At 39.2% G+C, this 25,479-nt stretch overlaps 1 protein-coding gene across 37 annotated transcripts in view; it reads left to right on the forward strand.

Annotated features, from left to right (window-relative positions):
• Positions 1-25,479, forward strand: part of MAP7D2 (MAP7 domain containing 2) — a 129,028-nt gene that overhangs the window by 77,764 nt on the left and 25,785 nt on the right. For 5 of the 37 annotated variants that reach the window (XM_065579778.1, XM_065579860.1, XM_065579888.1 and 2 more), the window contains 6 exons: positions 8,776-8,890; positions 9,777-9,875; positions 11,769-11,879; positions 13,379-13,501; positions 15,878-16,002; positions 17,023-17,150. In XM_065579778.1, coding sequence (XP_065435850.1) covers positions 8,776-8,890; positions 9,777-9,875; positions 11,769-11,879; positions 13,379-13,501; positions 15,878-16,002; positions 17,023-17,150 — 701 coding nt within the window. Of the gene's footprint in view, positions 1-8,336; positions 8,594-8,775; positions 8,891-9,776; positions 9,876-11,768; positions 11,880-13,378; positions 13,502-15,853; positions 16,003-17,022; positions 17,151-25,479 lie in introns of those variants that run through there. The other 32 variants (XM_065579774.1, XM_065579850.1, XM_065579791.1 and 29 more) reach the window with 19 other exon arrangements.

Here is a 25,479-nt window from a genome sequence, read left to right on the forward strand (position 1 = left end):
TAGCCGGGAAGAGTCAGAAAATGCAAGGTTCTTTTTTCATGTCCTCTTTACACTGTCCACTGACAGATGGAGGATTTTATACATCTAAATACATATTTCCTTTTCCTACCATATCCCATAACAAAACCAGAAAGTCTCACTGGAACATATGTAAATAATCTAGGCCAGCTGAAATACCAATCTTTAGAATAAAAGGGATAAAGTATTCTAAAAGGCTTGTGTGCGCACTTGCATATGCACGCTCTCTGCCAGGGTCAGTTAGTACTCAATTTGGTTTTTTGTTGTGGTGGACAGTGACCTAATTTCTGATGTAGCTCTCTAAATGCAGTGTGTACATGTGTGTATCTGCACACTTATGGACAGGCCCGTGACATAGGAGACAAGCATGAAAGGAGACTGCTTTAAAACTCTTTTAAATTGTTTTGTGTTTTTTTCATTGCTAAAGAAGCAACAGATTTCTGATAAATTATATAGTAACAATTCAGGCAAACCAATAAATATTATTTTATGCAGTGTCAGTGCACTGAAGTATCAAAAAGATGAACATAGAAATGAGTAAAAACAGAAACTGGAAAACCAGAGTCCCTTAAAATAGGGAATTGCATAATGGCAACAATCAAAACGTTTCAGAGTTAGCACAATAACTCACGATAAAATGGGGCATGTTCACATCTCGGAAGAACCTTTGCGGTGGATCATTGCAGTTCCGCCCTATGAGGAAGGTTTTAACAAACCAGAAAGTGATAGAGACTTAAAATACAGTGTAAAAGTTCCAATTCTGCTGAAAACAAATGGCCACAAGCTTGTCCTGCACTTCCAGGATTTCACTTTAACACTTAAGTTCACCGCGGTTATTGTGCTGCTGTTACACAGTAAGATTCCTCTTACTATTATTATGTGTTCACACGTGGACAGAGGTTGAAGACGGCTTGGGCCTTAGTAGACACTAGCACTGCTACTGCAGCTTAAGATTAAGAATTACGTTTTTTGAAAAGACAGGGAAAGAAAAAAGATGTCATGAGAAGATGATGACTTTGCTAGAATAGTTGACTTTCAAATCTTGTAAGGACACGTTCTAGAGAGCCTTGATAACCTTCCTATGACTAAAACACCTTTGCAAAAGAGAGAAAATATTTCCATGTAGTATCAAAATGATTACTCCCATTTCTCTTCTTTTAGTCTATATACATTTTGCCCCGACTTTAACTTTAAAAGAGAAAACAAAATCTGGCCTCTCCCACTTTAACTGTGACATCCTGTTTCTATGATCTGGTGCTTTACTGTCTGTGGAAATGATTTGCTTCATTTAAAAAAAAAAAATTATGGTCTCATACCATAGTTGTTTTGTCGGCCCAGATGGAAAATGTTTTTGGTTCACTCCTGCCCCACCTGAGTGGCAGAGCAAAAAATACAGAACGTTTGGCTAGCCAATCAGCGGAGCAAAAAGTAAACAAAGCTGAGTGGCACAGCAGTCTGGCACCCTCTGGAAGTTGGAATCCAGGGCAACCATCCTGCTTGCCCGCCAATGTGTCATATGAATCATCTTAAGAATTGCTCCTGTTTTACCTTTATAATGAGCAGCAACAGACCTCTATCTCCTTCTGAAATTACTTCATTGCCATGACAATACTTTCCCCAAAGATGTGTTAAACTAATTGGACGCAGCTGGAAATGCATATCAGTGATCCATCTGGAAAAAAAAACAGGCAAGTATAAGAATGGCTATACTGGGTCAGACCAATGGTCCATCTAGCCCAGTAACTTGTCTTCTGATGGCGGCCAGTGCCAGATGTTTGAGGGAATGAACAGAAAAGGGCATTTAGCAGTGATCCATCCCCTGTCCAGTCCCAGCACCTGGCAGTCAGAGGCTTAGGGACATCAGAGTGTGGGGTTACATCCCTGACCATCTTGGCTAATAGAAATAGTTCGACATATCCTCCATGAACTTATCTAATTCTTTTCTGAGCCCAGTTATACTTTCATTCTTCAGACCATGTCCTGGCAGTGAGATCCACAGGTTGACTGTGCATTGTGTGAAGTACTTCCTTATGTTTGTTTTAAACCTGCTGTCTGTTCATTTCAATGGGTGACCCCTGGTTCTTGTGTTATGTGAGTTTTTGTGTTATGTTAAGTGTATGCACCATCACAGACCTTTCTGTAACCATCCTCTCGTGATGTTCAAAGAGAGAAGTGCTTCCACTTGCATGCCACTTGTAAATGTGTGTGTGTATATATATATATATATATATAATATATAAAATCTTCAGAAAATCTACTGGGAAGATCATTGCATATCTGTGGTGGAATAAGCCATGAGAATCTGGGTAGAAAATACTTGTTGTTGTTGAGTCTGTAGAACTTTTTTTTTTTTTTTTTAAAGAAAGGAGAATGGCTCTTCACAATCTGTATTAGGCTTATTCCTTTCATAGAGCTGAGAATCCTTTGCTCAGCTATTTTGTACTAACTCATCTTCAAAAGTACTTGTAGGTAGTGAAAGTCCCACCTATTCTGACTTCTCTTCTTCCTTGTTCCCTGTGCAAAGGCAGATAGGGCGGTTTGTGTATTTTGAAGGGAATTGATAGTAAAAGTGGAGTGGCTCCAGCAAGGCTCTCTCTGAGGTGGTGATTAGCCACATTGCAGAGTGGAGTGACAGTGGGTGTGTTTCCACTTTCTATCATTATTTAGGAGCATTTCCTCAGATAGGAACTGTGTGAATGTGACAAGTAGAAACTGAAATTTTACTTTAACGTAACCCTCTCCTTATTAGCTACTCCTTTTTTCCTAGAGGTTCCAGATGGCACCATTTTTATCTCCATATTTATTTTAATCCAATAGCATTGGATTAAAAACCTCTGACATTTCAAGGAAGAAAGCACTCTCTTGTCCAGAGAAGTTTCAAGTGTGGTTTTTATTAGTGTATAGCCAATGGTTTTGGGAAGTTTGTTCCTCATACTTTACTAAAATGCAGGTCTGTCCCCACTCCTACCCCAAAGCACTTCTGAGACTGGAGTGCTTTAGTAGGTCTTTCAACATATTCTAAATGTATCTCTTTTTAGATGTAATGTCCTCTGCTCCTCTCACTTTTTGTTAATAAAGCAATGTGAACACCTCCCAAAATGTACGACGTTGGATTACATTCTGACTTGGACTGACTGTGTCAAGCATATTGGGTGCTCTTTCTCATATTTTTCTACGCTGCCCATTCATACATCATTTTGGGGTAAAAATGTCAGATTATATTTTTAAAAATAATCCGTGGGGTTGAGATAGCTCAGTGGTTTGAGCATTGGCCTGCTAAATCCAGGGTTGTGAGTTCAATCCTTGAGGGGACCATTTAGGGATTTGGGGATTTAGCTGGGGATTGGTCCTGCTTTGAGCAGGGGGTTGGACTAGATGACCTCCTGAGGTCTCTTCCAACCCTGATATTCTATGAAAAAGACAAAATTAACATTGTATCTACCACTGTATCGAGGTTTAAATAAACAAGCACTGCAAAATAGGTACATACACAAAACCCAGCTCCCAACTTCAAGACATCTTGGTAATAGCTGTTGTAAAATCATTCTGCATCATTGGAAGGACTTCTCTCAGTAAAATATTCATTATGGAGTAAATTTCATATTTTTGAAACTCGCATTTGGGAAGGATATGTGTTTTTAAAAAAAATAGATTGGAAATATTCATGAATGTTTGGGGACTCCAGTTAATTACTTTTTGAACCAAAAAACGTGAATAATAATTTTTTCATAATAAGTGTTGTAATTCATTTGTGTGTAACTTAATCCAATATATAAATACACAAAAAAGTTATTGTCAAACAGTTAAGTTATTACACACGCAACTTACCTGACACAAACTCACAAAAGTAAAGAAATAAAGTTAAGCAACCGATCAGTTCATACCGTCTTCTCCTCCAACTGCAAACATGCCCATTATCATTGCTATAACTATCGTATACCACAGACCATGTACTCCCTGTGCCCTTCTGCACACCTGTTCACCAGATATGTTTTCCCTGTCAGTACGAATGTCTGGAGTAGAAATAGGTTGTGTTAAATGAGGGTAGTTTGGTAAAGGGTTGTGTGCAGAAGGGCAGTTAGAAGGAGTGGTGAAGGCCGGCATAAACATTTTTGTGATTTTTTTTACAATGCACATTTTTTCCCTTTAAAACAAAACAAAAAAATTCTTTCCCCCATTGCTATGCAAAAGACCCACACAAATAAAAGTTGAAAGTGACTGGGTGGTGGTATTTAGAAATAGTGCAACTAACTATATACACAGTTTTGATTTTTTTTAAATCCTCTTTTTTCATTTTGTTTACTATAGGTGAACAGAATTATTTTTTTCTCTAATCTTACAGTCAGCTAGTTGTTTGTAACAGTAGGTACAAAAATTTCAGGCAGGAGCATGACTTTTTTAAGCTGTCCTTTTAACAAATTCCTTTTTGTTTATACCCATGATATTTGTAAAATAACCTCCAGTTTGAATGAGAAAAGAAATTGGATTCTTTTGCCATTTGTGTGTATTATATTTTGTATAGATGAAAGGGAAGTTCTTGATCAATTTACTTGCGTTCTCTGTGCTAATGCTTTTTTAAAAAGAGTTAATTTGGGGTGATCCAAATGGTTCTGTTTTTTAGACTGAAGAAACTTAGGTTGATGGCGACAAGGGTTTTTGGAATGCAGAAATTTTATATTTTCTGTATGAACAGTAGGTGGCTCTATTCAGGTTTTCATAGTTTGCTTATTCTTGATTTAACCTTCATGCGAAGCTCATGGAATACTATAGGATTGTTTTTGATGGCTCAACATGTCAATAGTGCAGCAGTTACGTTCACAATAGCTATTCCAGATTCCAGATGGGAAGCCGGCATAGTGTATGAAATGTCTTTCAAGGAGTTAGGGTCTATGTAACAAAGGCAGCACATTTTGCGCTGCTGATGGAGAAATGCATTTGTGTCCTACTGGTTAGCTATTCCTGGGCAAATAAATTGGTTGTAACAGTACTAAATCCAAATGTTGTTTTTGCTAACCCTGCATTTTATAGGCTAACAAGCTGGGGTTTTTTGTTTTTTTCTTTAAGTATGTGATATTTTGCTAGTTTAAAATGTTAATGTATATGTTTGTTAATTTTGTGAGGGTTTAATATTCAAGTGTTCTGTGATTCTTTGATGAAATCACTACATAAATGAAAGTATATATTTCCAAATAAAATATACAGAAAATCCTTCTCTCTTTGTAGTTTCATACTATACAATTTAAGATATCAAATTCTAAATGTGGGTAACATGAGTTTTCAAATAAATATGAAAAAACCCACAGTTTTTCCTTTAGACTATTTCATTTTGTGCTTTATTTTGTTCATAGAACAGTGTTATTAGTTATTTTAAATGCCATCATTGTGTTATCTGACCTACAAAACAGAGGATGACACGATCTTTGCCCCATGGAATATTAAAGTTATAAACAGACAAAACAGATACACGTTGCCTCTTATAACCAGCTGACATTTTAATATATAGTATCACATTTTTTTAAATAAGTGTGTTTATAATACTTATTAGCTATGATAAGGTTGGTAGGTTTTGCGGAAGTGTGTTTAAAGAGGGGTATGAGAGAAAAGAGTGATTGTTTTGCATGACGCTGGTGGAATGACATTTCAGAGGCAAGGAGGATAACTGGAGAAAGTAATGTAAATGAGTGGGAGGAGACTATAAAGAGATGGGTGAGGTAGGAGTCTTGGGAGGAGTAGAGGAACTGAAAGGAAATGAGAGCAATGATTAGGCTGTGGAGTTAATATGACCTTGAAGGGTGAGGACCAGAAGATGAGTGGGAGACAGCAGAGGGATTTGAATGTGGGGATGACGTGGTCAGAGAAGCAGGAAAGGAAGTCTGTTTAGGTCATGGCATGGTAGCCTGGAGGGGAGCAAGTCTGGAATCAGGGAGACAGAGAAAAGCTGCATAGCAAAGGCAGGAGAAGACCACAGTATGGACAAGCATGTTACTCCCAGAGACAGGAAGGAAGGTATGTTTTTTTCTGAGATATTGTAGAGAGAGAGAGAGAGAGACGTCTGGATTTTGTGGTGGCCTGTGTGTGCCTCTCTATGCATGCACTTGGAGGGAGGGTGGGAAATGAGGAGGGAGAAAAAGAGAAGGGAGCTTGTGTGTCTGTTTAGACACTGATGGTATTGACAGTGACATAAGAAAAAAGGACAAAAAGCTGCAGTTTGCTTTTGGCATGTTTTGCATTAGCTAATGGCAGGGTATTTAGGATGTGATGTTCTAAAGAGAGCTGGAGATGAGAGACAGATCAAAGGGGAAGATGTCAGTATGGAGACATAGATGAAGGACTCATCAGTAGATAGACAATAATAGCTGAAAGTTCGAGATCAGATTAGGTCATCCAGGGTAGCGGGAAAAGATGGAACAATGGACAGAGCCCTGAGAGAGGCTGAAAGAATCCACGAAAGAGGGAGAGGAGAAACTAAAGGAGCAGTTGGAGAGGGAGAGGAAGAACCAGTAGATCAGAATCCAGGAGTAGGAAGTGGCCTGCTGCTGAAATCAGTGGATAGATCATGGAGGAGGATGGGGTGGAGGCATTTACACTCGGCCAGAAATAGGACATGCTCTTTATCTTAATACGCAGCACTGAGATGGTTTATAGTAAAACTAAGCATATGTTTATTGATAAAGAATGTAGACTTGAGTGATACTAAGCAAGAGTACCAGAGACAAATGGTTACAAATAAAACAGAAACATGTTTCCTAGTGACTAAAACTTAATTTTAACAAGTTACAATCTTTGCCTAAGCTTTCTCACTGACCTCAAACTACCAGAATCTCTTGCCCTTCAGGCCAGAGGATCCAGCGTTCACAGAATCAGAGGGTGCTGTTCCCTTTGTCCCCTAAGTGATGGAGAGCCAGGATGTTTGCTCCCATTTTATTCCCCAAAGTCCATTGATTTTGCCTCAAGAGCCATGAAGACCTTCTGAGGGTTCAGACTCTGGGGAGTCCCCTAGTATGCTCACCATGCTCTTCCATCACCTATTAACTTGATTACTTTGTTTACCTTATATGTAAATGTACTTTCATTGTCCTTTGCCTGTAATCAAGCTAGGCAGACAGTTAAATCCACATTCCTTTGTCTAGGGCAGGCTTGTTATTCACTCTACTTAGTATGCTTGATCTAAACATATTTCCAGCACACCTAGCTAACTCTTCACATGCTAAATGTACATAAATCACACAATAATATTAATATTTAGTGTGTTACCTGTTTACATATGATACCCAAATGGCAACTTGTAAGGTAAATATTATGAGAAGTCCTTGTGAGCATGCTCAGTAGAAGCCAAGCAGCAAATCGGGGGGTGGGGAGGGGAGGGAGGATATGACCTTGTGTGCCCCTTATGCATTGCCTCTGGAGACCAGTGTTCTCTGCCAAAGTGAAAGAGGATAATGATAAAAGGATGGTGTTAATGTCAGCGGGAAGTTGATAATTTAATAGATTGGAGGTAACACATGGATTTTGAGATTGGGTTGGGGTTTAACAACGATGAATAAGTAAGATAATGTGGTGATCAGGGACAGAAAATTTAGAGCATAAGAATCCAGTGTCTCGTGAAAAATAGTGACTGAGGTAGTGAGTAGAGGAACTGAGGTTAAAAACCAAATGAATGACTGAATGTTGGGTAAGAAAGTGAGAGGCTGCACAACTGGACTGATCTTCAGCATGGAGGCTGAAGTGGCCAAGGATGATGGAAGGCAGTTTGGAGAAAGAGAGGAAGAAGGACCAGGACCGTGGGAGGCAATAGATGCAAAAAATAAGCAGAGGGCAAAGAACAAGATGATGCCCATTTTGAAGGAAAAAGAGTAAGAAAGTAAAAGACCAGTGCCAACATCTTGACCAATAAAGCACAGAGAGCGCGCGCACTGTAGGGGGAAGATGGCAACAGGCATGGATGGAGGAGTCAGGTTTCTGTGAGGGCCAGGAGGTGGAGGTAGTGGAAAGATCATGGATAAACAGTTGAAAGTTTAAAGGTGGGGCAAGATTTCCAAAGGGACCAAAAAAAGAAAAAAACAATACACCAGGCAGAGTGAAGGGGAGGGGGGATGTGGGGGTAAGGGAGGGGGAAGCAAGTTGTTCGAGCAAGAAGTAGTAAATATGTGTTTAAAAAGGTGTATCTAAATGGAATGGTCTATGCAACTCAGATTAGGATAAAGACAATCTTAAATATCTAATCTGTAGAAGGTATTTTGGGGGAAGCAGGGATTTAAAAAAAAGAAAAGAAAAATGTCATCCTGCAAATGCAACCTGCTTCAGGTTTGAAATGATCATTTATCTGTGCAGCTAGGAGGAGCCACTGGCATTGCAGCAATCTAGCTTTAATACTGAAGGAGAAAAACCTGAGGCCTGCTTAGACAAGAAGGAGTTAATGCTTGTCAAGCATTATTCTTACACAAATTAAGTCCAGAGCACAGCAGCAGACTCACCAGCAGGAACAGATGCTAGGCAGTGATGCAACCTGTGGTGTTTACTTAGGCCTCTGTAGTGACCTCAGTGGATTGCAAACAAAGGATACTCTTCTCTGGAGGTAGGTAGACATACTGGTACCTTCTGTATTCAGTCGTTTTTCTTTTGTTGATAGCATGATTACAGGAACCTGTTATGTGTGGTGACAAATGATGTTTATTTTTTAGTTTTGATCAGAAAGCCCAGGTGAACTGAATTAGATTTTATTTCTCTCTCTCTCCATTTTTGCAACAATTTAATCAGGAACGTTTAGAAGCCATGATGCGTCGTTCACTAGAACGTAGTCAGCAGCTGGAACAGAAACAGAAGCGATGGTCGTGGGGAGGAGCACTGACTGCAGGCTCAGGAGGGAGAGATGGTGAGTGAAACAAGCTGCCTGCATTGCAGATCCTGAAGTGCAAAATGCATGAGATTAAAGATAGAAAGAAGGTACCTGTTTATAGTTACTGTGATGTTGTGAGGGCTGTTGATAATGTAGCATGAATAAATGCTTTGTAATAGCTTATCAGGTTTCCTGTCTATGCTATCTCCTGGGAAGAAAGGTCACTCCTAAGTTTGTGAAAGCAGGGTCATTTTAATAGAGTAATCAGAAATTGTTTTGGGGATCACAGCAAATGCTAAAATGAAATTTTAAAAAACCCCAATACGTTTAGCTTGCTGTATTCACAAAGGAGCCTAGTGCTGCCCAAACCTTTGCGGAAAACAATCTGTTTTTGTCACTGGCACTTCTAAAAGCTCACAGGGATTTCTAGATGATTATGCAGCATTCACAGTTTAAAATGGATTTTTCCACGTACTTTTTTGTTGTTGTTGCTCTTTTTGATTTGGTTTCATAATTATTTCATAATCAACCATGAACTGCTTTTACGTTTCAAAAAGGTATTCATCTCTCTTCTATTTATATCATTTAAATTCACTGGGTTTCCAAATGGACTGGTTTATTAAAAAAGAAAAACAAAAAACCCTCTGCTCAGATGATGAAATATGACTGCTGCTCTCTTCTAAAATATATTTTTCTGTCCATGTTAAAGCAAAAAACATTTAGCTTTATATCACATTAAATTTTCAGGGTTTGTCATTTAAGAAAAATTGGGCAAGAAATATATTTGCAACATAATAAAAGCATCTCTTATGCTTCTAGAAAGCAACCTCTTTAATTTTCTAGTATAGCTTATACATTATTTTTTTTAATCTATTCGGTAATTTCTTTCACCTCTCTTTGCTCTGATTTTTCTGCTGTATAGGTGAATCAGAAAATACCCCACCCCCTCTCCTAGGTTTAGCTGCCAACACCCTTCCTTCAGACCCTGTGACCTCTACTGCTGCTGCTGATTCCTACAATGGTATTTCAGAGAATCACAGTACCATAGTGTCTCGTTTATAACTGTTCTAATCACTTTAAATCATTCACTGATCTTGTCCTTCCTAACCACTGTTTTTCTTATTATTTCAGTCTGGTACTCTACACTGTTACCATTAAAGATATGGAATAAATGTCTTTTTTCTTTTGATTTTGTCATAGTGAACCAATGCATGCCTAGCATTCCAGCACAATGGAGACATTCCATAATTTTCTCACTAACTGTGGACTTGAATAACTCAATAAATTCACGTCTTTGTCAAATTTGTGGGCACAGATACATGTTTTTGTAGTTTTTGTGTGTGTATATCATTTGAGTAGCTTGTTCAAGAGAGACTTGATGGGGCAGAGGTTCTATTTTAAAACATTTCAATTATACAATAAGAGTAAATATGTTATGGAGATACATGATGGGTGACATGCTATCTATTCCTTCCAGCCCCACCCTCTACATCCACAATATGTTAAAAATTAGTAAGCATTGTTTTAGTATGCTGAAGTCTTTTGAACATTGTAATAATGATTACAAATTCTGATTCTGCGTTTGTTAGATTAGAATATTAATTTCAGAGGACTGTGAAATAGATCTTGTGTGTCTATACCAGGGATGAATCGTACATTGTGGGGTTTGGGTTTTTTTTGGTGATGTTTGTTTTTTCCTTCAGCTGCAAATATATTTGACATATTTTGGAAATCTAGCACAGCCAACCTACTCAAGAGCTGTTTTTACAAAGATGGGCACAATGGTTATGCCTGCAAAATGCATGAGTAACTGATGTACTGCAAAAAAACATGTATGTAAACCCCAAGACTCTTACTTTTGTGCAGATATGGGTGAATGTTCACACAAAGCAGTATTAATGTACAAATAAGTTATTTGCAGGTTTGCATGCATTTTCTGGAAGCAATCATTGCACCTACCTTTTAAAAATGTGAACATAAGGCATTTTATTGCTTGCTGTAGCAGATAGGGCCAAATCTTGCAGTTGTCACTTTGGCAAGACTTCCACTGATGTAAGTGGAACTCATAGTTGAGCAAGGACTGTAGAATTTATAACATGAATGTGAGTTACCAGCTGAGACTTCTTTGTTGTTGTCAGAAGAAACAAAATTTAAAACATAAACAATCCCCTGAAGCCATCCAGTATGCTTGTAGGTTCTGACCATTACATAATGAACAACACGTCGTAGTTCACCACTACAATAATTGGGCATAAGTGATTCCATCATTATATTGAACTTATGAGTACATAGGAATAGTCATCAAGCCAAAATTTACTTTCTCAAACAGTATTATAACAGAAATAAAAACAAATATAAACAGTTGGGCCAAAACCAAGTTATTGTTTTGAAAGTTCTCATGCACAAGATGGTAAAGAGGTTAATGATGCTATCATTCATCCTATAAATGCATAAATTAGTGTTGAATATCTTGAATTTTGCATTACAATAGTATTTTGGAGGAGCTGATATACATCTCACCTCCTCCAGACTGAAGCTGAGAGATGTCAGGGAAGAGTTCAAATTTGTTATGTTTGTGTGGCCTATGTATTTTCTTCTTGTACAAGTATTGCATTTCTTTCCTTGATACAATTTCATTCATTTGGATTTAGTATGAAGTCACTTGCTCCTGGCATTGTATTGCACAGGGTATTGTAAAATTGAAATGTTAAAATCACAAGTAGAAAAATTGTATCCCAAACTGTATCTTATAAAATGCTGGTATCTACAGCAATTGGAATAGGATTATCTGTTCTACATTATTCATTGCCCCCAGATAAATGACAAGATCCATGAGTAAAAAATGAGAGATTAATTTTGGGAGCGTTCAACACTGTAGTATGAATATAAATATCTTTAATGCGTCTCTCTGCAGCATGTGACAAACTTTCAGCTTCTACAATGAATCTGCCAAAGCAAATGGAGTCACCAATCAGTAAGCGTCTCTCCTCCTCCACAGCGGCAATAACATATTCCCCTGACAGAGGCAAGTGAATATGCTGCTCATTGTCTCTTATCAGCATAAACTCTCCTATGTTTAAAGCACACCTTCTTGTCCATAGATCTGTTTGTAGCTCTTGAGTTCTTTACAATAACCAATTCTAACATTATTAGGGTGGTGAGTTAAATATATTAGTAAAAGATCTTAAATACATGAAATAGCTTTATAGCCAGCCCAGGATAATGCTTCCATGTTAGAGACCCCAGGCTGCGTGTGACTAAATGTGGCACGGCAGATATAAGTCTGTGCCATAGAGGACAAAGTGCACCTTCATGTAACCATTTTGGGTGGCCAGTTATCTGCATTACTGTGGTTGAATATTGGTGAGGAATGGCAGGGCAGTGGAAATGTTGGATGAATTAAAGAAAGGATGCAAATTAGTTGGTTTTTTTTTTTTTTTTTTTTGAGCTGTGATAGTTCACACTGTGATGTATTATGCTTTTGCACCTTAAGTAAATACGAGGTTTATTTAAACAGTAAAACACAGCAAGAATTTCATACTGTTTCTTAGTGCATCACGAGATGAAATACAAACAGGGCTGAGCACAAAATGTAATTGCAGTAATCCTCCAGAAATGCATTGCTTGTGACGCTTTAGCATATTAAGAAACTATAATTAAAAAATGAGCGCAGGTGTGTATTTACTGGGTGTTGTTGACAAAAGTTTGTCATCATTGTGAACCAGCTGGAAGTTGTCACTTGTGTCAAGATTTCAAGATTTTTAATTTGACTTAAAGGCCTGATCCATGAGAGGCTCTGCAGATGATGAGCATTCTGCAAGATTAGGCCCTTTAGAAGGTAACTGTACAGTAAATCCTGAACGATTTGTCCCTCTGTGAATTGTTTCTTTTAGAACAAATGACAAATATTTTGACAGAAACAAGAAGCAGCAGTAAACATACTTCATTTTAAATTCGTTTTAGAGTTGCTTAATAAATATAAATGTAGAACTCGGAGATTATGGTAATAGGTGACTTTATAAATGCAGGTAATAGGAATTTGTTTATAAACATATGTAGTCATACCTCATATTTATGAGGAGGAAAGGCATAAGGATGTACTGTATAAATAAGGTTTGTACCACAGAGAGACTGCATTTTAAATGACTCCCAGTGTACTTAGCACACAAACCAGGAACTGCTCTGTCACTGGGGAAAAAAAGCAAACCCTTTTCATGCTGAGTCATGAAAGCAACCATTTTGCAGAACTGAAGTTTCTTCTGTATAAAAAACAAGTTTAATCTACTGTATTTATTATACAGGTTGGAAGATAATTTAGGTGGCTTAAAATGATGAAGAAACCAGAAACCTCCTTCAGAGGAGCATTAACTTCTTTAACAGCATTTTTAAATCACAGACATACCAGGTTTTCTCTTGTTCATTTCATTTGATCATTTCACTGGTTTTATTTGTTATTTAAAACAAATATTTTTTTTTAATTTTTGCTTTTAAAATTTATTTGTTTTATTTGCTCCCATCCTTCAGCTCACCGCATGCACCTTAGTCCAGTGGAAAACTTTATTGTTTCTCGACTGCTGACTCCCACACAGTCTTCTTTAGCCAGAAGCAGAAGCACATTAATGCTTTCTGAGCAATACAATGATTCAGGTAAAAATGAAAATTGTGCCCTTTGAAAATGTTAAGGTATGTGTTTAGCTGCACTTGAAAAATTGCGTAGAGATGATATCTGTTATTTTTTAATATAATTTTACTTCCTTTTTGGGTAGTAATGTCTCAAAAGCATGGAAATATTTACATGTCTACCCATTTTGTCCTTTTCAGTTCTTTCTTTTATTTATAAGAAAATTTGGTGTCAGGGTCTTGAATTAACTAACTAAAATCAACAGGAAATTCCAAACCAGGGTAGAATAATTGAGGTATCTCAACTTTTGGATCTTCCCTCCAAGGTGACCCATTTATCAGAGCAAAAGATCGCACATTAATGTAGTGCTCTGTATCCTCAACACCCAAATAATTTCCAAAATACAAATTAGCATTTTAAACATGTAATTTCATCCATAATTGCATTATTGGGGCAGCAATTATTTATTATGGAATCATTTTTGTCTTTTTAAAGGAACAGATCAGAAAAGGGTTAAGTTCTTGGGTATACTTAAAAATAAACTAGAAGCACAGAGTGGAGGATATCAGTTTTTCTAGTGATAAAAATATATATTATTATATATATTATTTTTATATAAATTGAGAGTGATGGTAATTAGTGCTTCTTTTCGGTATATTATAAATCTATTATAATCTATAAACCCTGCCAACACAAAACTAAATTTAGCAGCAGCCTTATTGACTTTATGCACATGAGTAATCCGATTGACTTCCGTGGGGCTACTCACATGAGTACATATTTGCAGAATCAGGACCAAAAGTAGGAAAAGTTTTGTGCACTTTTTTTAAAAAATAGACTTTCTGCAAAGGAAAATATTCACTTTTCAGGACAAAATTGTGATAAGGTACAGCATCTACGTCATCTGTTATCCCCATATTACGTGGCTCAAATCTACTCATGTTCTGTATGTTACCTCTTAATAAAAGGATGCTCAAAGGTATATTACAAAGCAAAAGGTGTTCTCTTTTTCCCCTCCACTTTTTCTTTATGCTATATAAAGGTAGACTCATTAAAAGATCCTCAGTTTTTTGTTTCTACATGAAAAATATTGTACTTTGGAAGTTATGATATAGAACACTTTAGCCATGAGAGAATTCCTGATTTACTGTTCACAAAACAACTGTCTAAAGGAAAGCCAACTCCAGAATGTCAGTGTACTCTGCTCTAAATTAAAGGAGAGCTACTAAGATAAAATAAAAGTATGTTGCTTTTATTTCACACAACCACAGAAAGGTAGGACTGGAAGGGACCTAAGTAGGTCATCTAGTCCAGTTCCTGGCACTGAGGCAAGACTAAATCTTTTATGGGTTCTTCATGATTTATATAGAAGACATCAAACGTAGGGCAAAATTGTTTTTTGTTTTGCTTTTTCTCACATTCTTCCAGTTAATATTGTTTTTTCACATCTGTGAAATGTGCCCAACATATTGCCAAAGCAATATGAGCAAAACATAGAATATCCTCTTTTCACAAACCTTTGTTCAAATTGCAAGTTAAAAAAAAAAAAGACAACAAATGTGTGTGGGGGGAAGCGCTGTGATTCTGATCACAATGCACATAACCAGTGAACTTTCAAATTCAAGGTTATGTGTACTAATAACTTCGCATTTAATATGTGCACAATAACAATAACTGTGCACTTAGTAAAAGGCGAAAGATTTATACGATCTGAAGAGAAACCAGTACTAACCATGCACTTAATATGTCTCAGGCGAGCTTTTTTTAGGATGCATGGGTACAGCTTTTAAAAGCACCCATTTGATCTCGGTGACTGAGGTCTTGTCTATGCTTGAAGCACTACAGCCGCACAGCTACTGCACTGCTGTAGTGCTTCGGTATAGACACTCACTACTGCGATGGGAGGGGTTCTCCCATTGGCGTAGCTAATCCACCTCCCTGAGAGGAAGTAGTGAGGTTGACAGATAGAGACCTAGCACTATCTACACTGACACAACTATGGCTATCCTATTAATCTTTTTTTGTGCGTGTTTAATAAAGAAGAGGGGGGGAAATCACGAAATCTGTATTTACAAAGTTATTCAGAATTTATATGGGTAAAAGAGATACTTTAGTGCTCAGGTATTTTATAGGCTTTTTAAAAATGCACTTAGTTTTATGTTAATGCTTTTAGTGAACGCATTTTTGGTAAATGAGACCATTCTGCACATATGCAAAAGGTACGGATTTAATGTGATTTAAATATCCATTTAAATAAACCTTTAAAAATGTCGTTTGCCATGTTTAATGTTATAACATAAAGTTGTGCTGTTTTTTCCTCCCCCCGACTTCCTCTGTCTGTTCCCCTTTGCTCTTGCTATTGTACTATAACTCTTTAGTATTCCATATCTGTCCTCGTGTAGCACCAGCTAGTCCTCTTAAATCTCCCTACAAGCCTTCCCCCAGCCGAAGTGCAGAAAGGAAGAAGGCAGCATCAGCTTCCACTTCTGATGCCATGAAAGGGGCAACTGCAGCTGAAGTTACACAGGTGGGTTTGGAGCATATTTTGATTGCGTTCCTGGACAAAGTCATGTTGCTTTAGTTGCTGTGTTTCATTATTGTACAATATGCTTTTTTTTTTTTTTAAGAACAGAAAGCAGAAAAACTTTCACATCCATTTGGTTCTATTCACCTGCCAATCAGCAGGTTTTTAATATCTTCCTGGAAGGCAGTGTAGCCTCTATTAACCAGCATTAGTGGGAATGACACTTCTGTATTCAGGGAATCTACATTTCTGGCAGTGAAACATGTTTTCTGGACGTGCTGCGTGCTGTGAAACCAGTACTTCTGGGAATGGGTTTACAGCTGCATGGCAAATGGGATGTTGCCATCGCTGAGAGTGTTTGACTAGAAATAAAGCCACCCTACTAGTGAATTGGCAAATTTTCCTCATGCTCTGGTAGCTTGCCTAATGTATTGGCAGTATCACTAATTTATACCTGTCAAGTTTCACTTCTTTCTGTATATATAATTTTAAGTGAAATTTATTCAACATTTTTACTATTGACAACTGTACATTTTCTATAGAGGCATGGAAACTTAACTTAGCCTGCATGTGCCTAGTCACTGCATAGCATCTGAGAACAAAAGCTCAACTTTTCTGCCAAATCCCCTGATAGTGCCATATCTCTTGTAATAATTGATAGAAAGAATATGTCTGTGTAGTTGTGGAAGTCGGTAGGATTTAGTTGCTTTTGAACATTCTACCCAATGTTTTCTGGGCTCCAACAGGGGCAGTGCCCTTCTGTACCGTTCCATTAATATTTGTTTATGGCCTGAAAGGTATTTTTGCAGCAGCATATACTGTGTGCGCAAGACATAAAAATGTATATACAGTATTGAAAAAGATCTTGCAGTTCAATTGTATACTGGGATTTAGAAAACTTCCATTTTATGTGAATGTTATGCAAATCTGTTTATATGTCCTTGTATTAATAAACTATCTGTATCATTGAAGCATTGCTTTTAATTACAAGCTAAACAAAAACACCTGAATTTCTTTTTCTAGACTGAAAAGATAAAGAGAGAGAAGCGACCCACAACACCTGTTTCATCATCTGGCCTGGGATCCCCTCTGAGAAGATCTGATTCTCCTGCAAGCATATCTAAAAGATCTGCATCACCTGCACCACCGAAGTATGGATATTTTCTCATTGTTTCAGTACTTTTTGAGAATGTCCCTATTGCCATAGGAAAACCATTAACTGCTCAGGGGCTTCCTTAGAAATTTTGATTAAAATCCAGATTAATTTGAGTTCTAATTTTTTTTATATTATTGTGTTAATGGCTCTCTGATAATATTTCTCTTCATCTTTCTTAGTCCCATTCATGAACTGATTGGTGTTAGCCTTTCATGTGGTAGCTTATATTAAATCTGGTTGAGTTAGCCTGGCTTTAGTTATGTAGCACAGAAGTGTGTGTGTGTGTGTTTGGGGGAGGGAGGAAGGTTAAAGCCATCCTTCTCTATCTAAGAAGAAAGAAATTGGCAAGAGGACAAACACTAAATATTAGTCTAACTCTTTTTTAAATACATTTAATGTTGCAGTTTCTATTGCTGACCATGGTAGTCCAGTCCACAAACAAATGTATTACCCTCCACCTAAAGAAATGTATCCTTAATGTCCTTATAGCTTCATCCTTTCTTTCTTTAGTTCAGTGTACTATTTGGTTTAAGCTGATTACTGCCTATAACAGTTTTGTGTTACGCATTGCCTCTGTGCCCCTTGGAACATTCATACTTCAGTCTCATCCATCTATGATATGATCTCCTTTTTCTAATTAGCACAAAGGTTATTAACCTTGCCACATGCTGATGCCCCATGAGTCCAGTTTGACACATACCCATCTTCTTTAACAACAATAACAAACGAAAATCCAACCCTCCCTCTCTTTCAAACTTTTTGTGTGTGGCCTCTTGACAGAAGAGAGTTTTGTGCATGTAAGTTTTTCGTGTTAGTCAGACAAAATAGTGTAGGGATTTCATGGAGACTTTTTGAAAAGCAGTCTAGCCTTTGACACTATGGCTATGTCTCTGCTACGAGCTAGGGGTGGAATTACACCTGCTTGTGTACACACATTCGTGCTAACTCTCATGGAGCTAACGTGAGTATAAACAGCAGTGTAACCAGGGTAGCACCAATAGCGGGAGCGGAGGCACAGTTGAACCATGCCGAGTACAAATCCTCCTGAGACTCATACTCAATATGGCTCAGCTCTGCCTCCACTGCCGCAACTGATGCTACCATGTACCATGGCTGTATTGCTGTTTACAGTCATGAGTCAGTGCGAGTATGTATACATAAGCAGAGGAATCACACCCCTGCCTTGTATTGTCGACACAGCCTGAATTGAGACACATCTTCTATCTTCCAGAAGACCCCTCATACTCAGCCACAAAACATTCCTAATTCATATTTCCATCCTGAGTCACAATCAAATGTCATATATTAAATATACAGTAAAGACTTGTCTGTTCCAAATGTTGGAGTTACATGAATTTGTCTCAATCCAAATTCATGTAACATTGAAGAATGAAATGGCAACTCTGCAGAGGCCCAATTTTTTAAGAATTATTTTGGACAGTTCAGAGAAAACTTCTGCTCTGTGTGTGATGGCAGTCAAAAATGTAAACAAAAATTAGTTGACTGGATATAAAATAAGTCCAAAAATATTATTAAAATGATGGCATTTCTTAAATGATGGTATTCCTTAACAGTTCAATCATCCTATCTCAAAGATATACAAGAAATAGAGGAGGTTGAGGAATGGGAGAGTAGCAACATGGAAACAGTTCTGGATGAGTAGACAATGAAAATGTTTAGTTTAGAGAGATGATAAATAAGAAGGGACATGATAGAGAGATACAAACTAATGAATGGTACAGAGCGGGAGTAGTACCTGATTTACCTTTTCTTATATCATGGAACCAGGGGGCATTCAATGAAATTGAAAGACAACAAAATTATAACTGATAAAGGAAATACTTTATTTTTCAATGCCTTTAACCTATGAAACTAGTTAACATAAAAGATTGAGGCCAAGAACTTAGATTTTTTTTAAAAATAGACACTTAAATGAATAATGAGAACATCCACAATTACATTTGGACAAAGATCTAGTGAAATGATTAAAAGAAAGGAGCTTGTTCCACTAAAAGGGCCAAGAATACTCCTGGGGGCATTCTGCGCCAAAAAAATTAAAAATTCTGCACACAATATTGTAAAATAACACCATGTAATCATGCCAGTTTCAATTTTTTTGGTAATTAATTTCAAAATACCTGTCAACAAGTGTGTCTGTAACAATACAGAGACACACACAAATTCCCGCAGGAGTAGAGAGTTAAAGAAACCCCTATTACAGGGGTAGGCAACCTATGGCATGCGTGCCAAAGGCGGCAAGTGAGGTTATTTTCAGTGGTCGCGGGTCCTGGCCACCAGTCCAGGGGGCTCTGCATTTTAATTTAATTTTAAATGAAGCTTCTTAAATATTTTAAAAACCTTATTTACTTTATATACAACAATAGTTTAGTTATATATTATAGACTTATAGAAAGAGACCTTCTAAAAACATTAAAATATATTACTGGCACACAAAACCTTAAATTAGAGTGAATAAATGAAGACTCCGGCACACCACTTCTGAAAGGTTGCCGACCCCTGCCCTATGACAACCCAGTTCCTGTTTCTCTGCACCCTCCCCGCCCCACCCACCCAGAGCCCAGCTAGGGGGTCAGACACCCACAACCCCTCCCCCACAGAGTCCATCCGCAGCCCTCTCTCCCCCCAGGTAATATACCCGTACCACCACCCCCAGAGCCCAGCCACGGGGCCCTCCCTTACCCAGATACCCGCATCCCCTCCCCAGAGCCCAGCTAAGCAGGAAGGAGGTCTCCTGAGATACAGAGACACAAATGTTCACGATGAGCCTTCCAACCCCAGTGAGGATGTGAGTGGTGAGGAGGTGCCTGATCTTCCAGTTAGTCAGAGTGCAGTGACCTGGCAGCTACTGCAGCATCCATATCTCCATCTCAAATGGATGTAACCATGCACATTCCTGAAGAAAAGTGTAGATCAGAGAAGAGTGTGGTGGAGGCGCAAGAAACTGCTGCTGCTGAGTTTAATTCCTTACGTCTAGATTATCCAGGACTGTGGACTCACTTGAACAGTAGCCTGAGGGACTTCCTTGTCCTGCATGGTCCACAGCAAGTGAAAAACTTCATGTTCCCCAAAGACAATGAAAATAGAAGTTTCCATCCAACACATTACTGGTGTGAAATCCCCAATGGTGACAACGTGGAGAGGCCATGGGTTATGTACTCAAAACCCCGGAATGCTGCATACTGTTTTTGTTGCAAACTCTTCCAGTCTAATGTTCCAGCCACATTGGGTTCTACAGGAACAAAGGACTGGAAAAATCTGGCTAGAAATCTAGCATGCTATGAGAAGGTAGCAAATCAGCAGAGAGCATTCCATAGGTGGAAAGAACTTGAGATGAGACTAAGGTTAAAGGCCACCATAGATGATCAGCGTCGAGAGAAGATTGCATCAGAGTCTCTTTACTGGCAAAATGTTCTGAAAAGGCTCATTGCCATTGTGAGAATGCTTGCTACCCAAAACCTAGCACTGCGTGGCACTTCAGATCAGCTGTATGTGCCAAACAATGGAAACTTCCTTAAAATTGTGGAGCTGATGGCTGAGTTTGATGCTGTATTCCAGGAGCATCTAAGAAGAGTCACCCCTCAAGAAATATACACACACCACTACCTTGGAAAAACAATTCAAAATGAGATCATACAGTTACTGGCAACAAAAGTCAAACAGAAGATTGTGGCAGATCTGAAGTCAGCAAGATATTACTCTGTTATTCTGGACTGCACACCTGACATCAGCCATACGGAACAAATGACTTTAATGGTGCGTTTTGTAACAACAACAGAACCTAGTGAAAATGTCCCTGCAATGGTGATTGTCAGAAAGCATTTTCTAGAATTTATTGACATTGATGATACTACAGGAGCTTGTATGACAAATGTGCTTCTTAAAAAGCTGGAAGATACGGGAATTGTGATATGACTTGAGTGGTCAGGGCAACAATAATGGTGCCAACATGAGAGGAAAGAGCAGAGGAGTGCAGACATGGATCCGAGAGTTAAACCCTCAAGCTTTTTTTGTCCCATGCAGTTCTCATTCATTGATCTTGGTGGTCAGTGATGCAGCATCAGCTTCTAATGAGGCTGCTGAATTTTTTAATGTAATGCAAAGCATCTATATATTTTTCTCTCCACCAACATCTGGGAACATCCTCTCTGACCCTGAAATCACTGAGTGCAACACGATGGGAAAGTAGAGTGGAGGCAATAAAGCCTATCAAACACCAAATTGGGAAGATAGATGATGTCATAGTTGCCATTATGGAGGATAATGCTATGACAGAAACTGTTCGTGGGAGAACAGTGGAAGAGGGAAATGGAATCACCAGAAACATACATAACTTCAAATTTCTGTGTGGCTTAGTGTTGTGGCATGACAGACTGTTTGAAATAAATGTCGTAAGCAAGAGACTCCAAGGTGTTGACCTTGATATATCTGGAGCAACGGAACAACTGGACAAAGCAAAGTCATACCTGCAGTCTTAGCGGTCAGTTGTGGGATTTCAAAACGTTCTGAAGAATGCACAGAAGTTGGCAGAGGAACTTCACACTGAAGCTATTTTCCCACCCATTCAAGAATACAAGAGTCACCGACGAAGACATTTTGATTACGAGGCACGGGATAATCCCATAAGAGACCCCAAACAATAATTCAAAGTTGATTTTTTTAACCGAGTGCTAGATTGTGTGTGAATACAGTCAGTTGAAGAATGTTTCATGCAGCTCAAGGAACACAGCCATATATTTGGGACGTTGTATGATATTCCAGAACTCCTGACTATACCTGAAGAAGACCTATACCCGCAATGCAGGGCACTAGAGACAGTGTTGACACATGATGATATGCATGATATTGATGCAAGTGATTTAGGTGATGAACTGAAAGCCCTTTCAAGATGCATTTCAGAAGGATAAACTCCAAAGGCTGTTTAAGATGACCACCCTCTTTCCAAATGCTTTTGTTGCTCTGTGCATACTTGTGACACTTCCTGTAACAGTTGCCAGTGGAGAACGCAGCTTCTCCAAGCTGAAGTTAATAAAAACACATCTATACTCCACAATGACACAGGAGAGGTTGGTCGGCCTTGCAACCATCTCAATAGATCATGAGCAGGCCCAGACTGTTAACCTTCAGGAAGCAGTTCAAATCTTTGCAACCAAGAAGGCACAAAAAGCACCACTTTGATTATTCAAACAGATACAAATGCCAGAGTTGACTATGTAGACAAGAAAAGTTACATTTGCTGTTCAGGCATTTGAAAGTTAAGTGTTACTTAAAATTTTTGAACAAGGCATTTTAAGTTGTTAGTTCTCTTTTATTGGGGTAGGTAGCAGAGCAGTACCATGAGAGGAGTAGAACAGGAAGAAGGCAGAATTGAGACCTTCAAAGTTTTTGGCCCAAGCGAGGGGGCCTGAGGGTGTCATTTGAGCTCCCCGCCTCAGGTGCCAAAATGTTGTGGGCCAGCCCTGGCCCAGGAATCCAGCAGGAGAAACAGCTTGATGCTCAGTCCCAGACTTGCACGGAGTTTCCGGCGCACCACTCTCTCCTTCCCTCAGAGCATGCAGGGAACTGCCGCTGCCAGGAACCCTCTAGCTCCCTCTCCCACCCCTGGCAGTATCTTCTATGGGCAAGCTGGGTTCTGCATGCATGTTAATTTCTTCAAAATTCTGCATTGTGCAGGGGCACAGAATTCCCCCAGGAGTACAAGAAGAATGGAAAGAGTGATAATATGATGATGAGGCAAAATGGGGAATAAAGGAGATACCAAAAGAACACTAATTAGAAGACAAGAGGAAGTATATAAAGTTGTGTGAAATTACAGATGAGACAGGAAATGACACGAAGCACAGAAAAGTTTAGAACAATAATCTTAACTTAATATGGAAGTCTGTTAATGGGCAGGGAAGTTGACAGCGTGGGATAGCTTGGCAAAAACAAGGAATTCTTTTTAATTTCCCAGTTGTCAGATATTGATTATTTTAAGTGTTTATCACCTTCAAGATTCTTCCCCAGGTCAATAATACTTAGCACTTTTATAGCTCTCTTCATCTTCAAAGATCTTGAAAATATCAGCTAATTTTCATAACATTCCTGTAAGGGTGGGTAGATAAGTATTATTACCCTATTTTATGGATAGACTGAGTGATTGAGGGCCGCCGCATTGGGCTTGCCTTTACTCAAGTGAGATGTTCCACTGCACTCAGTGGGACTACTTGCCTGAGTGGAGCAAGCAGGATTTAGCCCTAATTGACTTGCCATAAGCCATAAAGGGCCAGGGCTAGGAATTGAAAGCAGAAGTTTTGGCCCCAAGTCATCTGTTCAGGACATTAGATTATCTCTCAGATCCGTGTCTGGAAGCATGTGTCCATTTAAAATTATTGTTCCCTTGTTTACATTTGATCTGTCGGTCTGCACAAGTCTCCATTTCTTCTAACTTTCTTTGGGACCAGCCAATGTCCTCCTGGGAACTGACAGGCCCCTACCTGTTCAAGCATCTGCAAATTTTCATTTTTGTAACATATTGTTTCCCGTAGGACATTTGATGTACAGTGTATTTAAAAAAAAAATGGAAAAGTGAACCCAATGATGGTTCTCGTTGGGTCGTCGTCTTCTTGATCTGATCTGTATTTGTTTACCAGTACTCTCTGGCGTCTGTTGCTAGTCCAATTTAGATTTTTGTTGCCAGTCAAGCTTACTAACTATGGCCCAATCCTGCAATTTGATCCATGTGGATGGACCCTTATATCTCTGCAATGTCCCCCTCAAGCCGGAGGGCTTCTATATGGGCTCAGGATCTGTCTTCATGGATCAAATTGAAGGATCATGGCCATAACTGTATGTGGAATGGTATTGAAATCAGTTTTGAAAAGATCCCTACAAGACCCTACTAGAAATAGCTGTGTTCAGTGATTAATTCCCTGTTAACAGTTACATTTTTAGATCCATCAGTTAGCCACTGTTTAATCCATTCAGTATGCTACCTTGATTTTCAACCCAACATTGTCTTGACTGAGGGAGGGAGAGAAATAAAATAAAGCCACATATTAATTGTTGGATCTACAATATTTAAAGTTTACCTGCTTCACAGATAGTCAGCTAACAGAAGGCACTCATGCTGAGAACACCAGTTTCAGAGCTGTGTTGTCTTAACTGATGAGGCTATTCAAACAAAGTAGTAAAGCCAGGCAAAGCAGTGTTGGTTTGTGCACTACTAGTGAGGCTAAGATTTTGTCATGGATATTTGTAGTAAAAGGCAGGGACAGGTCACAGGCAATAAATAAAAAATCACGGAAGCCCGTGACCTGTCCCTGACTCTTACTAAAAACATCCCTGACAAAATGGGGAGGGAGGAGGGTCTAGCACCCTGCCTCCTACTTCACACACACACACACACCCCGCAGCTGAGAGCTGCAAGGGATATCATTGCCCAGTGGCTGGAAGGGGCCCCCAGCAGGGCTCGGAGCTGTGGAGGGTTTCCTGCCACCCATGGCGGCAGGGGAGCTGCGCGGGGAGGAGGGGGCGGAGCTGCCAGCAGTGGAGGCTGGGGAGCTGTGGGGGGCCCCCTGCCCACCCGTGACCACTGAGCGGCTCTGGGGTATCTCTGCCGCTGGCTGGGAGCTGTTGGGGAGGGGGCCCTGGCTGCTTGCAGTGACTGAGCAGCTGCAGGGGGAACCCTGCCAGCGGTGGCGGCTGGGCAGCTCAGGGGTCGCTGGCAGCAGCCGGTGGCTGGTCAGTTGCGTGGGGTCCTGTCACCCGCAGCTGCTGGGCAGCTGTGGGAGGGTCCCCTACTGCCTGCAGAAGCTGGGCTGCTGCGGGTTCCCCCCTGCCAGCAGTGGCTGGTCAGCTGCGGGGCCCCAATGTCATGGAGGTTGCTGGAAGTCACGGATTCTGTGACTTCCGCGACCTCTGTGACATAATCTTAGCCTTAACTATTAGAAATGAAAGGAAGAAATGAACCAAATTCTGGCAATGGGGAAAAATTGCATCCAGGCTTTTGAGAAAATATTACAAATTATGAACCATAAAAAGCAGACATGTTAATGCTAAAGAATAGTATGTCTGACAGCATCCTTTCAAAAAGAAAACCTGAAAGTATGGCAGTCTCTTGGGTTTGAACTAAAGTGGACGTAAAACAAACAGGATGTCTGAGCTGTTCATTTCTGATTTAATATCCACCTTCTAATCTACAGCAACTTCTTCCAATTCATGAGCTATTGTGAATCTGGCTTTTAAAGCAACACATTGTTCTCTTCCCTACTCCCTTTAGATAAATTGGATGTGACCTTTGACTGGCACACACTGAGAGATCTAGA

Source organism: Chrysemys picta, chromosome 1 (assembly GCF_011386835.1).
Source record: "Chrysemys picta bellii isolate R12L10 chromosome 1, ASM1138683v2, whole genome shotgun sequence".
NCBI classification, from domain to species: domain Eukaryota; kingdom Metazoa; phylum Chordata; order Testudines; family Emydidae; genus Chrysemys; species Chrysemys picta.